The sequence below is a fragment of the Gopherus evgoodei genome, chromosome 7, assembly GCF_007399415.2.
Source record: "Gopherus evgoodei ecotype Sinaloan lineage chromosome 7, rGopEvg1_v1.p, whole genome shotgun sequence".
Classification (NCBI taxonomy): Eukaryota; Metazoa; Chordata; order Testudines; family Testudinidae; genus Gopherus; species Gopherus evgoodei.
Genome location: NC_044328.1, coordinates 130906716 through 130924957, shown reverse-complemented (window position 1 = coordinate 130924957; position 18242 = coordinate 130906716). Strand labels below are relative to the sequence as shown.

Sequence of the window (18242 nt, the reverse complement as noted above, 5' to 3'; positions counted from 1 at the left end):
TTTAACCTGTTCATCCCCCTTGTTTAAAGACAGAGCTAAATGGGCTTCATTAGGAGCCTTTTTGTTATGTTAAAGTGCTCAAATGAGAGCGGAAATCAGTTGTGATGGGGCAGTGTTTCTGCTCAGTCTGAAAAGTACTGAAAATCACTAAGAGACTGATGTGCAGAGGTCCAGTGCCTGCCTTTCCAGGCTGGGTCTGCCCCCCCCCGGCACAGTGCCCTCCTCCCTGGTCACCATGTCTACACTGAGGGGTCAAAGGGGGCAGAAGCCAAGAAGGTGGAGGCAATGCTAAAGCTGGGGGCCTCTAGGTGGGTGAGTGCCTCACTGCTCCCCACAGCTCTGGCCTCTCTGTTAGAGCCTGCCATGTTCATAGCCTCTTCCCTGGAGCTTTGGTGCTATCTCTTGCCGCCCTTCGGAGGAAGATGATGTCCCCTCCCTGGCCTTTCTCACCCATGCAGAAGGTGCCTGCCTCGTCCTGCTCGCTGTTTGGAGGCAGCAGTTTGGAAGGAGCATGTCCTGTGCCTAGGAGGAGGACAGCACAGGTGCCAGCAGTGTCAGCTCCCCTCCCTACCGCTGTTCCAGAGGGTAGCATGTGCTCCCAGTGTGCTGAGGATGAGCTGCTCTGTAGCTAGTGTGGCAAATTGCCGGCACTATTTTGATGGGTCTTGCGCTCTCTTCTTTGGGGAGGGTTCAGGGCACCATTTCTTGCCCCTGCAGTGGAATGTTAACTGCCCCACTAGTGTCCTAGAGAAGGGGAATGGAGAGGAAGGGACCTGGGCCCGCCCTCTACTCCAGGTCCCAGCCTAGGGGCCCTGAGGATAGTGGTAAACCACTTGAACTGACACTTCCTTCCCCTGGGCTACTTCCCTCTCCTGCCCTTCAGCTTGTGGGGGCTTCCTGCCCTCCCTCTGTACAAGCCAGGTGCCCCTTTACCTAGGGTCTTGGACTTCTTAGCTCACCACAGCACTTCTCCAAACTGTCTTCTGCTTCCCTTCAAACTGTTCTCCGCTCCAGCACCAATTCCTCTCTGCTCCAACTCCCACACTGTCTGATTGAAGCAGGGGGGGTTTATCATGTGACTGGCTTCATGTGCTCTAATTAATCTATAGCAAACTTTCTTCCCCTTACAGGGAATAAGGCTCCCTTCTAACCCTCTCCTGCTGCCCTCTGGCCATGCTGTATCATACTAGTTAGGAACTGGTATGGGATCCAGCCGGTCTGTGTCATGTAGTTGACCAAACAATTCATCAGATGGGTGCACCTGTTGGTCCCTGCTGGTAGGACGCAGCTTCATGCTGGTGTGTGTTCTGGCCTTAGCTTTGAAAATGTTCAGCTTTGTTTATCGTGTGCCTGGAGGCGACTTAGGAGCTGAGACTGCACCCAGCCCATCTCCCACCCCTGCCTCCGTGGGTCAGTGCAGAACATAAGAACAGCCATACTAGGTCAGACCAAAGGTCCATCCAGCCCAGTATCCTGTCTACTGACAGTGGCCAACGTCAGGTGCCCCTAACAGGTAATGATCAAGTGATCTCACGCCTGTCATCCATCTCCTCCTTCTGATAAACAAAAGCTAGGGACACCATTCCTTACCCGTCCTGGCCAATAGCCCTTAATGGACTTAACCTCCATGAATTTATCCAGTTCCCTTTTAAACACGGTTATAGTCCCAGCCTTCACAACCTCCTCAGGTAAGGAGTTCCACAAGTTGACTGTGCACTGCGTGAAGAACTTCCTTTTATTTGTTTTAAACCTGCTGCCCATTAATTTCATTTGGTGACCCCTACTTCTTGTATTATGGGAACAAGTAAATGACTTTGAATTGTTCCTTGTCCCAAGCAATGGGACTCCCGCTGCTTCCCCGGGATGGCAAAGCCTACGCTCTGGTACATCTGATGGGCAGCAAGACTCGCCTGATAACAAGCCTGAACCTCCCTTTTCTGAAGCTCCACCTGCTGTTCCCACTGCTAGTCCTGCGGTGGCTCCTCCTGCTGGAGGCTCAGCCTGCACAGTGTTAGCTCTTCTCCCTCCTTCTAAGTGTGCACTCAAGCAACCACCCTCTGATGCATCCTGGCCTGGGCCATGCATCCCTATCCTGGGGGAGGGGCAGGGCAGAACGTGCTCCTTTGGCGCCGCAATAAAATGAGCCTTCGCGTGCGTCCCTTCCTTCACCCTCTGGCCCTCACTGTGCCAGCAAGGAAGCACCAGAGACCACCCAGCCATGGCCCTCCTTCGCCAGCCCCCTTGCACAGCCACACTAAGGAAGGAGTGCCTTCAGCCCTTGGGATCTGCATACCAGTTACCTGCCATCAGCATATTCCCTCCTCCCTGTTAGAGCAGCAGATTTAGGTCCTTTAATCTCTCTTATGAATCAGACCCTCCATGCACACCTTGATCGCTGACTGCCTCTCTGACTGCCCTTATATCTGTGGTGATGTAGAAAACAGAATTCTAGGGGACAGCTGCTATGGAGCCTTAACCCAGGGGCTGTCACCTCTCTGCTCCATGACACCTTTGCACATGCAGCCCAGATCATGGCTTTGGGGGGTTTTCCTACCATATTACATTGCAAGCTCCTCTTCAAATTTTCCTGTGCAATTGCTCCCGTCTCTTTCAGCATTACTGCTGTCCAGCTCTCTCTTTGACTGAATAACTGTTTCCAGTTATTTTTCCCCAGATGTATTAGCTGCATTCTTACAGACTGCTTCTTGCTCTGTTGCAATCTGCCCGTATTTCTATCCTTTCCATAACCCCTCGTACTAGTTCTTTGCTCTTGTTGGTCTTTGCAACTCCTCCCAAGTTACTACGCTCTCCTCTCTCAATTTAATATAGGAGCTCTTTGTAAATAATCCCAGATTCATACCAGTCCTTGCTGGACACTGCCCCTCATTAAACATATTGTCAGTCTCACACCACACCATGGGGTTCCAATCCAATCCAGTTTGCATTATATTTTCCAGTAAGGTTTTGTGAAACACTGTATCAAACGTTGTACTAAAATACAGATATATTACAGCTACTGTATCCCCTTCTCCACTTCAATCAACAAAACCAATCACATTTGTCTGACACGAGCTGTCATTTGTATCCCCCTATATGCAGAATCCGTTAGGTCAGTGGTTCCCAAACTGCTCTGTGGAGAACTGGCTGGTTGCTGTGTGTTGGCACCATCTCCTTGGTTCTGGTAGCTAAATTGCTTTAAGAGAAATTTATAAATTCACCAGTATTTTCCTGTTGACTTCTCCGCATAAGCAATAGCAGTCATTGCTACAACAACGTTATGCTGATTGTGAATGGAAGGGGAGAAGGTGCTGGATGTGGTGCTTACCAGGAGCGTGTCAGTAAGAGACCTGTGGGTGTTTGACAACCCCTGCTCTAGATATTTGAGGGTTTGTGTATTTTTCTTAATCTTTGCTATTATTTTAGTGGAACAGAGGTTAGACTTGTCGGATAGGAACTGCCAGGCTTGCACTCAGCCTGTCAGGAAATTCACTGCTACGTTTGCTTTTCTTCTCTTCTCCACACCTTCCAATTTCTCTGGGATTTTTCAGAAAAATTCTCAGTGGTTCAGTAAGTGAATCAACTAATTGCCTTAGTGCCCAGGGCTGCAGCCCAGCCAGACTGGCTGGCTTTGTATGTGTTTGCCTCTCCCCAGCATCTCCTAACTGCCTCTTATTCAATGTAGATTGACAAAGTCTTTGTTGCTTCTTAGTTGCCCAAATCTCTTCCCTTCTAATTGTACAGCGAGCTTTCAGAGAACGGTAAAATAGGCCTGACCCCAGGAGTCACCAGGACTCCACCACCAACCTGCTTTCTGCGGAGAGCTGCTTCCCCAGGTGGGTTTGTGAAAGCTCCTTTGGCAGCATCAACTTACTTTGTTTTCTTCTTTCTTCCCTGCAGACTCTGCATATCCTTGTTTGGTTCCCTCCTTCTCTTCCAAACAGCTGCCCCAGCCATGACCCTGATTTCAGTGCTGTCAGCTCCCTTGTGCCCCTACCCTTCCCCAGTGAAATACCAGCTTCTTGTTCTGCTCCCCATCTTAGGCAAGCTGCAGAGGTGAAAGTAAGCCCTTTAAATTCACACACACACACACACACACACACAGCTCCGGCAGCCACACTGGGGCCGGGATTTAAAGGGCTCAGAGCTTCTATGGCTGCAGGGAGCCCAGAGCCCTTTAAATCCCAGCCCCAGCCCAGCCGCTGGAGCTGCAGTGGGGGGTTAAAGGGCCCGGGGCTCCATGGCAGCTGGAGCCCCAGGTCCTTTAATTTGCCCCGGAGCCCCCAGCCACCTCTGCAGCTGGGAGCCCCGGGTTGATTTAAAGGCCCTGGGGCTCCCAGCCACAGCCGGTGCCTCACGGCCTTTACATATTGAGAAGCCACGCCTCTTCCAGTTGAAGCCATGCCCACCTCAGGGCTCCGGCAGTACCAGTAAGTCCTGTAAGTTACTTTCACCCCCGGCAAGCTGCCTCTCTGTTAATAACTGCACATTTCTCTCTCTTTCACACACATGCACCCCCTCCTGTGCCCTGTCCAGCTTCTAGCTGCAGGGGGACTTGGATGTTTTCCCTTCCTACTCTACCTTCAGGCTGTGGTCGAAGAGACCATCTCGTGGTTGCCTCCAGCTTTGCATTCACGCTTTCCGTGCTAGTGCTTGGAACTTTATTGCATTGCCAATGCCTGCAGCTTTCTGGCGCTGTTGGCTTATAAAGCCTGTGCCCATGGGGCTGTGAGAAGCACCGGAAACCTGACACACTGAGCTGGCCAGTGGGATTTGGTGTGGGGCGTGGGAAAGAGGGGAGGGGGTGTGTGTGAGAGGGCCGCTCGCTCTGCTCCAGCTAGATGGTGTGATGTGGGCACATTGGTCTTGCAGTGTGGGGCTGAAGTCTAGCTCTAGTCTGGGGAGATGTGGAGGGTGCTGCTGTCGCTATGATTACTCTGTGTGACTCTCCTTCCACTTCTCAGCCCTCAGCTCAGGCCTTGAGATGCTGGATTCTAGGATGGACAGGAAATGGCATCGTTCCCTGCAAGGGGCACTGCCTTTCAGGACTCCTAGCTCTGAGCCTTCGAGAAAGCCAGCCTGGGAGGGATTTCTATCTCTCTGGACATGGGGAGTCCCTGCTGCGTTTTGCCTCTCCTGACACTTGGCCAAAGGCCACAGACTGTTCAGGTCCCTCAGCCCTCTGCAGCCTGGAGCTGGAGCCAGCGTGGGGCAGGGCTCCTGAAGTGAAGGGGGTTCCAGGACAGAACCTCTCCCTCTGTTCCATTGCCCCCTCCTCCAAGGCTGACCCTAGGGAGAGATGCCAAGGTGCAGCTTTGCTTATGCCAGTGGAGATAAAAGCACCATATATGTTGCGTATGGTATTTGGCACCAGCCAGAGACGGGAGGGCCCCGGAGAGGGAACAGATCCAGCAGCAGGGAAGGAAAGACTCCCATCCCCACCCCAGGTGTGGTTTGCATTTCCAGTTGCTCCACCTTACGGGGGGCCTGGCTGAGGTTTACATTCAGTACTTGAAGTGAGCCAGCTGCCTCGGCAGCCGCATAGGCTGGGCCAAGCAGTGAGGCCTACTCTGAGTAGAGGGAGCCGGGGGGGGTGGGGAAATTAGGGTGACAGGCCTTCTATCCCTACAGTCTGGAGTGGGGAGGGAGCACCAATTCGCAACCCCTCCCACCATCCCAGGCAGGATGGAGATAAAGTACAAAGTCAGGGTGGCTGGAATCCCAGGGGACTCAGAGTCACTTTACCCTGTTCAGAGAAGATTCATTTACACATAAAAGTATGAAACGTTCCAGTCTCAGGTGCTGGGTTTCCCCAACAGCAGAGTGCAGAAAAGCGGAGCTGTACAAAACAGGGCAGGGGAGGGTTCTTGGCTGAGTCTAGAGTCCTGGGGGCGTCCCAGACAGACTGTGGCTTGCACCAGCTGCATAAGGAAATGATATGGAGGAAACTCAGCTGGAAGCATTCTCCCGAGGGAGCATGGAAATTCCAGAGCTTCTTGGGAATGTAGAAATATGTTAAAAACTCTGTCTTTTTCCTTGAAACAAAACTGCAGTTTGTTGCTCCTCTTGAAGCAGGTTCAGGGGGATTTGGCATCAAACTCCCTCCATCTACAACCCCCGAGCAGGAGGAGGGAGCCAAAGCTGGTGAGTCGCATGAAATGGACGGGCCGGCATGGACACAGGGCAAGGTTGGCAAATCCCCAGAGAGGTTGGCAGATTCTGAGGCTTCAGGTTGACGTTATGGAACCATCGTCAGCAGACAGAAGGCAGGATAGAGAGAGAGAGAGTCTGAGCCAGGTACCAGCGAGATAAGGGCCCTCTGCATGTTCTCTACATTATATCCTCTGTGGAGAGAACACAGAGAATCAGCATGTGCCAGGCCAGAGCCCCTACAGCACCAGAGCCCCGAGCGGCAATGTCAGCACCCCAAGGTGCTTGACATAACACATGGTAACAATCAAAGCCGCAGGGCAGGGTGACACTGGGACCAGCTTCCTTGCTTGCCTGCAGACCCAGCAACTGCCCAGGGAAGGAAGGGCTCTTGCAGCTTGTGGCAGTTCCTGTATTCCTGGTACCTCTTTGGGGCCCCGTGCAGCCATTTGTGTGGAACTGGCACCTGTTTCGCCCACCTGCATTTCTAACGTACTTGTCACTGGTGTGGAGCTCTCTGTGCTAAGACCCTACGGTCATTTTCCAGCTCTTCAGCTGGCCAACTGGAAATGAACCCTTGGAGAGGACATGTGGAGATCTCAAAGTCACTGAGGTGCCCAGGAGCTTCCTAGGATCCTTATCCAAGAGATATCCAGAAAGTCCCTGCACAGGGAGGGCACTGCAAGTGACAGGGGCCAGCACATCATGACAGTCCCTGCTGAGCCGCTGTTGAGAAGGGCACGCAGACCCCACCCGCCTCCAGCAGCAGGGAGTTTAGGACACTCTGCGGAGCCGGGATTTGGGTCTCACCTGCTATGGGAGGGCAGGGAGAAGCGGCTCCTGGCAGGTGAGGTGAATTACACATTGACTGCTGCAGTGTAGCCTTCTCTGACCCGGGGCCAGCAGAAGCTTGTTACTTTTATGGGTATAAACTGTGTAGCCCTAAGCGACAGTCGTCCTGTACAGGCCCAAGGGGATACACTCTGCGCCACTCCTGCTCTGCAAAGACACCCTGCCCCAGGCCTGCTGCATTCTCAGCCTGACTCCTTCCTCACACCTTGGGGGCCCCAGTCCAGCAGCATGTGACACCATCCCAACTCAACCCCACTGCTTGCCTGTGCGACACCCTGCTGCAGCCCTCTCACGCAGTGTCAGGCCCTTGCTGCCTCTGGCTCAGCCCACACGCAGTCCCCTCCCTTCCCGCTTCTCTCACATTCTGCCATGACAGCTGGGAGGGAAGGTGGGGATTCGCCTAAGCTGGTGAGTGCTGGAAGGCTCTCCACACTCCCCCATGTGCTGTCAGGCTGGATGGGGACACTCCTGGGACTCGCCCGGGAGGGACTAACCCTTTCTGTTTTCCCACAGTCCACCCTGCTTAAAGGCAGGAAACAAAATCTCTGCCAAAAGCCTGATTCGGCTTGCCAGTAACACTGTAAGTATAAGGGAGGTAAGGGGAGCCCACGGGTACGGACACGTAAGAACAGCACACAGTTAATTGTCTTTCCCATGTTGCTCGTTGTCTTTAGACTGAGAGCTCATCGGGACAGTGACTGTCTCTGCAGCCCAGGTCTGCACCAGCCAGAGTGACACTGGCCCCACCTCAGGAGTGAGGCCCCAGGTAACCCCTCCCAGTACACATACCCCTGCAGCACGCCAAATCCTCCTCCCAGTGCGCACACCCCTCCAGCACCCCAAATACTCCTCCCAGTGCGCACACCCCTCCAGCACCCCTTGCACTCCCTCCAGCACCCCAAATACTCCTCCCAGTGCGCACACCCCTCCAGCACCCCTTGCACTCCCTGCAGCACCCCAAATACTCCTCCCAGCGCGCACACCCCTCCAACACCCCAAATACTCCTCCCAGTGCGCACACCCCTCCAGCACCCCTTGCACTCCCTCCAGCACCCCAAATACTCCTCCCAGCGCGCACACCCCTCCAGCACCCCAAATACTCCTCCCAGTACACATACCCCTCCAGCACCCCAAATACTCCTCCCAGTGTGCACACCCCTCCAGCACCCCATGTACCCCCTCCAGCACCCCAAATATTCCTCCCAGTGCGCACACCCCTCCAGCACCCCAAATATTCCTCCCAGTGCGCACACCCCTCCAGCACCCCCAAATACTCCTCCCAGTGCGCACACCCCTCCAGCACCCCAAATCCTCCTCCCAGTACACATACCCCAGCAGCACCCCAAATCCTCCTCCCAGCACGCACACCCCTGCAGCACCCCATGTATCCCCTCCAGCACCTCACATATTCCTCCCAGTGCACAAACCCCTCCAGCACCCTGTGTACCCCCTCCAGCACTCCAAATACTCCTTCCAGTGCGCACACCCCTCCAGCACCCCCTGCACCCCCTGCAGCACCCCAAATCCTCCTCCCAGTGTGCACACCCCTCCAACACCCCATGTACCCCTCCAGCACCCCAAATACTCCTCCCAGTGCGCACACCCCTCCAGCACCCCCAAATACTCCTCCCAGTGCGCACACCCCTCCAGCACCCCAAATCCTCCTCCCAGTACACATACCCCAGCAGCACCCCAAATCCTCCTCCCAGCGCGCACACCCCTGCAGCACCCCATGTATCCCCTCCAGCACCTCACATATTCCTCCCAGTGCACAAACCCCTCCAGCACCCCCTGCACCCCCTCCAGCACCCCAAATACTCCTCCCAGTGAGCACACCCTTCCAGCACCCCAAATACTCCTCCCAGCACATATACCCCTCCAGCACCCCAAATACTCCTCCCAGTACACACACCCCTCCAGCACCCCATGTACAGCCCTCCAGCACCCCCAAATACTCCTCCCAGTACACACACCCCTCCAGTACTCCCAAACACCCCTCCAGCACCCCCATGTACTCCTCTCAGTGCGTACCCCCTCCAGCACCCCCATATGTACTCCCTCTAGCACCCCTAAATACTCCTCCCAGTACACACACCCCTCCAGCACTCTTCAGGTACCCTCTCCCAGTACACACCTCCCCACCAACACCGCCCCCGTATCCTCTCCAGCAACCCCAAATACTCCTCCCAGTACACACACCCTTCCAGAACCCTTCACATATCCTCTCTAGCACTTCCCAGTACATACAAACCCCTCCAGCACCCCCCAGCTGTACCCCCTCTCCAGCTCTCCCTCCGGCAGTGTCCTCATTTTGGGAACCTGAAATATGGTAACCCTATATACGGCACCCAGCACCATGGGGCCTTGATCCTGGCTGGGCCCCTCAGTGCTCCTGGGATAGAAATAGTGAATGGAGTCCTGGGTGGTCCTGTCCTCTCATGTCGGGCCAACATATTGCCTTCTGGGGACTTGCCCCACTCATTGGACCAGTCCGAGTGCGAGGAGCACTGCTGGAGCAAGGCATTAGCTTCAGACAGGCTGTGGCTGATCAGAGAAGGGACAGGCATGAAGGGCCTGATGAGCCCCCACCTCCGCCCCACCACTAATGGGGACATGTCAGAACTAGCCATATCTCCCCTTCCCCAGCACCTCTCAGACTAATGCAATTGGACAGAACTGAACAAGCCCAGCCCTTCCCCACTCCATACACACACTAACTCAGGGGTGACAGTTCTTGTGAATTAATTGTGAGTTGCTCAATTTTGAACCTGCAGGAGGAGCTCTTGTTATGACGTGAATATCTCCATTCCCCCAATTTTCAGCCCTCTGGTTGACAGAGATCTGTCTTCGTCACAGCCCTGCCTTTATGTCAGGCCCTGTGTGAGTATAAAGGAGCAGAGGATCGTGGGGAAGTTGGAGACAGAGTGTCAGGGGGATCAGGGAAGAGCTGCTGCTGCATACAAGGGAGGTCCCAAGGGGGGTGTAGTTGGAGCTGTGGGAGGGAAGCAGTAATTATCCAAGTTCTCCCCTAGCGGCAGGTGGTCTCGAGGCAGTGGGAGCAAAGGATAAAGAAAATAAAAATTAAGTATTCTCAGCAATTTGCACAATTAATTATAATTAGTCATTTTTTAAATTGAGATAATGTTTTGGAGAGATTATTGGATGATTACACACTGGATCAAATTGCATATAAAGGATGGAACGCTTTTTAAAAAATTGAAATGCATTGAAGGTGTTTATTTTTAAAAACTCTAGGATTCCAAATCTAATTACTGCACTCAGCAAATCTGTTTAGTCTTAAAGCCTCAGTCTTGCACTTAGGGCACACTGTCCACCTAGCTTAGGGTCCGTGTGGCAGCCCATCGGTTCTGAGATGGGCACAGAAAATAGTTTGTGTTTCGTTCTGTGTGCCTGATTTCTGAAGGCACTGCTGATCAGGCAGGAGAGTGCAGTGGGACAGGTCAGGGAAGAAAGCTGAGGCAGGGCCAGGGCGGCTGCAGGCACCAGCGCAGCAAGCACGTGCCTGGGGGGGCAAGCTGCAGGGGCTGGCCTGCCGGTCGCCATGAGGGCAGCAGTCAGGCAGCCTTTGGCGGCTTGCCTATGGAGGTCCGCCAGTCCCGCGGCTTTGGCGGCAATTCGGCGGTGGGTACGCCAAAGGCGTGAGACCGGCAGATCACCCTCAGAAATGCAGCCGAATCTGTGTGACCGGCGGACCTCCCGCAGAAATGCTGCCGAAGGCCGCCTGACTGCCGTGCTTGGGGCGGCAAAAAACAGAGCTGCCCCTGGGCAGGGCTATGTGGGAAGGGCAGGGAGTCAAGACAGTAGTTAGGAAATGGATGGTAGTTCCCCATCTCAGGGATGAGGAGAGAGTGAGTGGACTCCCATCTGAGCAGCCAAGGAATAGCAGGCATGTCTGGGGGCATTAAAAGGTTGTCTTTTCAGCCGGACATTTTCTCTCACACACACACAAGGGAGGAGCAGAAGGGAGCTGAGACATCAAGACAGGCTAAATATGATTTGATTAAAAAAAAAAGAGAGACACACGTGATTTAGGGGCTAATCTCAACATCTCTGGGGTTGACTCAGGATTTTTGATCCTGTAAGGTTAATAGTACTGCTACTGGGACAGAACAGACCCAGACCCAGACCCAATGCCCTCCACACAGATGCAGATAGAACAGAAGTAGTCCCAACACCCTTCTCCTCCCTGCCCCCCAGCACACACACTAACTGGACAGGATGGAACCAGGCCTGGTGGACCATGCTGCAACACACAGAACTTACCGCAGTGCCAACAAAATCTGTGAAAAATATATATGAGAGAGAGAGAGAGAGAGAGAGAGTGTGTTAGGAGTCTGCTCTGGGTCCGACTCAGCCTCTGCTTCCTCCTGGCTGCATTGCCAGTCAGAATAAGGGGCTCCTGTGGCACATCTCCAAGCTCTCTAGGGCTGCTCTGAGTTTAAATTCATGACTCATTAGTCTACATCCTATTGATCTGGTCTTGGTTTAGATACAGTGGGTTAAATACTGCATGGTTCTACTGTCTCCCACGCCTCCCTTCCCAATAATTTGGCTGATTTGCACCAGTGTAACCAGGAGGGGAAGGTAGCTCCCTGGATGGAACGGTCCATACACCACAGGAGCACATATAGCCTGATCCCTATTAAGGAGAGTGCACCTGCTTAAACGTGCATGCACAAAGCCTGTAGCCAGAGCCCTCCATGCTTTACACAGATATTTTTATGCACTCACCTCTGGCCATAGACAGATTGCTATACCCTGATTCACAGTAACACACTCAACTCTCCAACCCAGGTCTGAAGAGCCCTATCCCCAACTGAAGCACAAGAGGAATCTGGTCTCATTTATTCCTATGTTTCCCTCCGACTGTTTGCCATTGAGTCTCAACCTGGCCCTGGACGGACCCTCATCTCTGGGCTAGATGTTTTTTAGGTTCTGTGACAATAGAAAAGTATGGGGCAAATTTCAGGATCTGTTTTTCTCTGTCAGAGAGAAAACTGTTTCTGACATCAAAGAGCTTCCCTGCTCTGGAGGGGAGACCCGTGTTACAGCTGAAAGGGCCCTGTCGCTATGACACAGGCCTGTTGTGCCAGGAGGAAGCAAGCAAGTCTGTGGTCAGAGTATTGACCTACTGGGTAGTTCCCAGTTTTTCAGGCAGCGAGGGCACGAGTACAGTTTGTCTAAGACCAAACGAACTCAGACATGATCTAGTTAAAAAATCCGTAATGGGACTGGTATTTATGTATCTGGCTTTGTCCATAATGAACAAGCATCTGTAGCTAGTACATCATAAAAGAGCCCCATGTCATACAGCAGTCATCCTGGGTATTCACAAGAACTCACTCTAGTTCCACTAGCACTCCCAGAAAGAGGGTGAGGCAGGAATCGGAGATGAATGTGGAATCTATGAAGCTACTCCTGTGTGGCAGCTCACGACTAGCAGTTTGCCTGGCATTGTGGATAGAGGCATGTTGCACACGCACAGCTGCATGAACTCACATACACAAGCACTGGGTGAGAAACCCTACACATATTTTGAAACCCCTTTAAGCAGGTTCCCTGCCTTTTACAGTTACAAGAAACATGGCTTCTCTGAACTGTTCCTTGTTTGATGTGGATCTGTCCTACCACCAAACATTTTTGTGAATTTCTGGAACTTATTATTCTAGAGACTCTTTGATTTGATCCCAAGAAAAACCTGGTTGTGCACCATCTGTAAAGGGCAGCCTGGTGCCTGGTGGCAGCACAGCTCGCTGGACAGTTTGAAGAGCTCCCATTCCCATATAGAAGCCTGGGCTGAGCATTCAGAGGCTGCATGCAGAGTGAACCTGGAACAGATGGGGGTCAATGAACCTCTCCCAGTCAGAGGTGATGGGACAGGGATTCAGTCAGACCTAGGCTCCCACCCACCCTAATGCACCTGTACTCAGAGCCTCTTCCCTTGGCTTCCAACTAGCCCTGCCCACTGTAACTCTAGGGTTAATCCAAACAAATAGGGCAAACTCTAAGGCCTGTAGATTGATTGTGATTGCATTTCCCTTCTGGCCTTTGTTCAAATTTCAGTGATGCCAAGGACAGGAGACAATGTAACCAGCTGAGCAAAGCATAGGCAGACTCAAGAAGGCACAGGAAGGAGGACAGGTGCCACAAATGAGAGAATTAGAGATATTGTTCCTGCACCAGTTATGGGAGGAATACAAACCCTTCTGCTTCAGGGAAGGGACCAGCCTCTGATTGAGAAGTTAGGAAGAAACTTCCCCTATGAGCAGGATATGCTCTAACTGCCCATTCAGGGGCTATCACACCTTCCTTGGAAGCAGCTGGGCCTGGCTGCTCTCACAATAGGAGACTTGGCTAAATGGACCTGTGTGGACTGCTCCCACCTAGCCATTCTAGTATTCCAAATGGAAACTGCACTGGCTAATCTGATTGGCTGGGGGACTGAGCCATGCACCAATCTGATCGCTGGCTGGGTGGCCATTCTTCAAAAATGAACAAATATTCAGCCAGTCACAAATCAGATTTTATTTTTAGAAATGTTATTATTATAGATAAACTGGTATTTGACCGGCTGAAGCACCATATAAAAATGTACCCTAAATCAATCCAAATGCAGTAGGGACATTAGCCTTTTGGTGTAGCTGGACTCTGATCTTGGCATGGACCAGCAGAGAACTTTGCAGTCTTACAGCACAAGGGCCACTTTCCCTTGGGAACACATTATGCGCTGCTGACTCTCCTGCCACAGTGACTCAGAGGAAAGCTGCTTTGGGAGTAATGCTAACTGTGCCCTATCTGTGACAGTAAGTCTTTAAACCCCTTCCTGCCTCTGGGTGTCTGAGGGATGCAGCAAAGGAGGGGCCAGAGGCGCTGGGGCAGAAGTCTGTCATGCAGGGATTCCCCACCCCAGTGCACAGATGAATGAGCTGCTTTCCCTGCTCTTAACAGTGGCTGACCTTCTCGTCACAGAACCTGACTATTCACAAACCCAAGTGAACGCCTAGAGCTGGAACCTGCCTGGCAGCTGCCCCCAGCAGCTAGGACTGGCTGGGGGAGATTCTGTTAGGGTTAATTGAGAATGTCCCCTTTGCCCCGACCTTAGTAGAACCGTTTGGAAGCCTGTCCCCTGAAGCAGGTTCTTGTGCTGGCTGGAAAACCTAGGACCTGTAAAATATTTGTCAAGTTTTACTGTGCTCCACAGGGTGGCTCACTGTCTTTCACTGCAGCTAAATGTGGAGCTCTTCCCCCTCGCCCCCACCTGACCCTATTTATAGTGTTAAATGTGGGCAGGTCTGGACCAGGCTCCAGGAAAACCAGAGAGAGAACAGGAATGTGTGTAGTGTGGGAAGGTTCTGCTTGCACGTGGTTCTGCACAGACCCTGGCAGCTCCTTGCACAGGGGCTACTTGCACCCCTAGCAGGATGGGGATTGGCACCCGTGTATCTGCCCAGAAACTTGGGCTTATCAGGTATTTTTCAGGCTTCAGCACTTTTGGTGGCACCGTGGCTGTGAAAGAGCTGCTGACTAGATGAGAGGAGGAACAGAGACACAGCGCAGTCTGGAGAGGGTGGCACTGGAGTTCTTAAGTCCTACCACTATCTGGATTAATGTAGGCAGGGAGAGGGGCTGGAAAGGGCTCTGCCAGGAGGCATGGGAGGGATAGGGGCTGCAGCTAGGGGCAGGAGTGGTTCTTACCTTTGTTCTCTGTCTTGAGCTCCTCATGAAGCAGGTCATTCTGCCGGTTGCCAAGGACAAAGGCCAGGAAAGAAAGGATGAGGGCGTTGAGGATGCCGATGATGGCAAGGATGTAGGCCCAGCGCACAGAACAATCGCCCAACGAGTACTTCCCTGTCTTCTCCCCGCACATGTCCCTGACAGTCTCTGCATCCCAGCCATCTGGAAATATCATGCAGCCCAGCACCAGGCAGAGTGCTGGACAGGGAAAGAGGGATACAGGGACCGGAGGGGGAGAGGAGGGTGGGGCGGGAGAGAGAGAACAGAAATTTGAGAATAGCAGGCTCTTTAATCTAGCAGGCAAGAATATAACGAGATCCAGCAACTGGGAGTTGATGCTAGATACCCTCAGACTTGAAATCACTTTTTTTTTTTAAAAACAATGAGAAGAATTAACCACTGAACAATTCACCAAGGGAAGTGGTGGATTCTCCAGCAGTGGCAATTTTCAAATCAAGATGGGATTTTTTTTTTCTTAAAAGATACACTGTACTTCAAGCCCAGCTATTGGACTTGAAGCAGGAATTCATTCAGGGCAGTCCTCTGGCCAGTATTCTGCAGAAGGTCAGATTAGATGTTCACAAGCATCCCTCTGGCCTTAAAATCTATGCATCTCAACACTTCGACTATTAGCAAACAGCGGTGAAACTGGCGAGTAAAGTGTGTCTCATCCCCTTCTAGTGGGTGATCCACAGAAATGTATCAGCCTGCAGCTGCTACCTCTTACTCCATTAGCCCAAGTGGCAGGGGATGTGCTACGGATTTAAAGGTTCCAACCCCGCTGATGACCCCTGTGGGAGTCAATAGGTTTCTACAGGATGGGATTTCTGGGTGTATATTTTTAGTTTGCTTTCCTAAAAACCTAGGAAATTACACTTTAAAATTATATTAAAAGAATGCTCTTGAGGTTGCAAAGCCAAGCACTCACAAGTTAGGAAATGCCAGAGGTAAGGTTTTCTGTCCAACCTTAATTTGGCCCCTTGTGCATATGCTTTATGATACAGTCTTCAATTACATCATCACGGACCTCTGCCTCATTCAGTGCAGAGGAAGGACTGTGGTCACTGAAGTGCTAGCCAATATCTCTTTATTATTCTTATTCAATTCATTACCAAATCAGCAGGTGCAGATAACTTGCATTCAGGTGTTTTAAAAGAGCTAGCTGAGCTGTTAATGTTGATTTTCAAGTAGTCTTGGAACAATGGGTAAATCCCAGAAGAAAGCTAATGTGGCACCAATATTTAAAGAGGGCAAAAGGGATGAGCAGGGGAATTGATTATTTCTGTCAGCCTGAAATCAATCTCTGGCAAGATCAAAATGGAGAGGCTGATATGGGAGTGAATTAATACAGAATTAAAGGAAGGTGATATAACTGATGCCAGTCAACATGGCTTTATGAAAAACATCCTGTCAAACTTACTTGGTATCTCTTTTTAGTAAGATGACAAGTTTTGGTTGATAAAGTGTCAATGTAACAAACTTAGACTGCTGTAAAGTGTTTGACTTGGTACCACACAACATTTTGATTAAAAAAACACTAGAACAATATAGAAGTAACATGGCATATATTAAATGGATTAAAAGCTTGCTAACTGGTAGGTTTTAGCTGCAAGCAAGGAGTCATCATTACAGGTACATTTTAGTCACTGGTGTTTTTAGTAAAAGTCACGGACAGGTCATGGGCAGTAAACAAGAATTCATGGCCCATGACCCGTCCGTGACTTGTACTCTATACCCCTGACTAAAACTTGGGTGCTCTGGGGCAAGGGGTGACTCGGGACCCGTGCTGGTGGGAGTGGAGGGGGCTGGCAAGGATGGCAGGCTTCCTACCTAGCTCCGCGCAGTTCCTGAAAGTGGCCGGCATGTCCCTGTGGCCCCTAGGTAGAGGCGTGGACAGGGGGGCTCCTCACGCTGCTCCTGCATCAAGTGGCCACTCTGCAGCTCCCATTGGCCAGGAACTGTGACCAGTGGGAACTGTGGGGCCGGTGCCTGCAGGCAGAGGCAGCACACAGAACCACCTGTCTGTGCCTCTGCCTAGGAGCCGAGAAAGGGACATGTCACCACTTCTGGGGAGCCCTCCGAGGTAAGTGCCACACTGAGCCCTCACCCCATCCTGTGGCTCAACCCCCAGCCCTGAGCCGCTTCCCACACCCAAACTGCAGTTGTTGGGGGGACAGAATGGCCTGAGACCCCCCCAGCAGCGGTCAATGTGGCTGGCCCGGAGGCCACCCAAGCTGCTCAGGCAGCCTCCAGGCCAGCCATACTGGCTGCTGCAGAAGTCACAGAGGTCCTGGAAAGCCAAGGAAACTGTGACAGACTCACAGCCATAATCATCATCAAGTGAGTGTGCTTCCAGGGGGTCCTGCAGGGATCAGTTCTTGGCCCTATGCCAGGGGTGGTGGGTAAACAGGCCAGGGGAGGCTCAGCCTCCCCTAACACTGCTGCGGCCGCCAGACCCCTAGTTGCAGAGTTTTGGAGGAAGTTTATTATTTATTATGCCCCATGCAGGTTCCAGGGTGGCTGAGGAGGCAGTATGTGCTGTTCAGCTTCCTGGGTTCATAGCACCTGCTCAGCTGCCCCGGAACCTGCATGGGGCATCAAAAGCATCTTCTGCATGAGAGGCTTTTCCCTAGGTTGGCTTGGGCTCTGGGAAGGGGAGGTGTATAAGGGGGGGTCACACTCAGAGGCGTGCTATGTGAAAGGGGTCACCAGTACAAAAGTTTGAGAATCACTGTGTTAATGTATGTTTTTAATTGGCCTCGATTTATGACTGTGATCTAGCAATGCTCTTCTTCGCCCTTCAGGCTTTTACACAGCTGCCATGGGATCCTGCAGGATTGGTAGTGGCCTCAATCTTTGTGGCTCCTTCCTGGGAAGGAGAGCCGCTATGTCAGTATTTAATGTTGGTTTGTCTCTGCTGTTCTCTAGGAGAAACAGGTGTTGTCAGAGCCTGGGAGGGAACCAGAGCATCCCACCCTAAGTCTGGCTGTCATATCTCTTCCCTATCTGTGAAATGGGGTGTTGAGCCTGACCCCTGCTGGGAAGATGATGGCTAATTAATGTTTATAAAACTCTGTGGAGCTTAAAAGTGCCTCATAATAGTAAATTAGACTGAGCTCTCCACCACCAGCATGAAGAGAGGTGTCAGGGTGATGGCTAGGGTGGGGCTAGGGTGACCAGACATCCCAATAAAATCAGGACCGTCCCAATATTTAGGTGTTTGTCCCGCATCCCAACTGATCTTTGGTCAGGACGCAATTTGTGCTGATATTTCATTCCGCCAGCAGGCAGCACTCAGCTTTTTTATCTATCTATCTATCATTGCTCCACCAGCAGCGCTTGGCTTTTTTATCTATCAATCTATCTATCTATCTATCTATCTATCTATCTATCTATCTATCTATCTATCTATCTATCTATCTATCTATCATTGCTCCACCAGCAGCGCTTGGCTTTTTTAATCTATCTATCTATCTATCTATCTATCT

At 51.9% G+C, this 18242-nt stretch overlaps 1 protein-coding gene across 2 annotated transcripts in view; it reads right to left on the bottom strand.

Annotated features, from left to right (window-relative positions):
- Positions 1-4301: 4301 nt before the first annotated feature.
- The window catches only part of LHFPL4 (LHFPL tetraspan subfamily member 4), a 71184-nt gene continuing 57243 nt past the window's right edge, over positions 4302-18242 (bottom strand). Inside the window, exons 2-4 of one of the 2 annotated variants that reach the window (XM_030571130.1) lie at positions 14716-14952; positions 11284-11300; positions 4302-6341 (exon numbers count right to left, since the gene is read on the bottom strand). In XM_030571130.1, coding sequence (XP_030426990.1) covers positions 6333-6341; positions 11284-11300; positions 14716-14952 — 263 coding nt within the window. In that variant the 3' untranslated portion in view covers positions 4302-6332. The remainder of the gene's footprint in view (positions 6342-11283; positions 11301-14715; positions 14953-18242) is intronic. The other variant, XM_030571131.1, reaches the window with a different exon arrangement.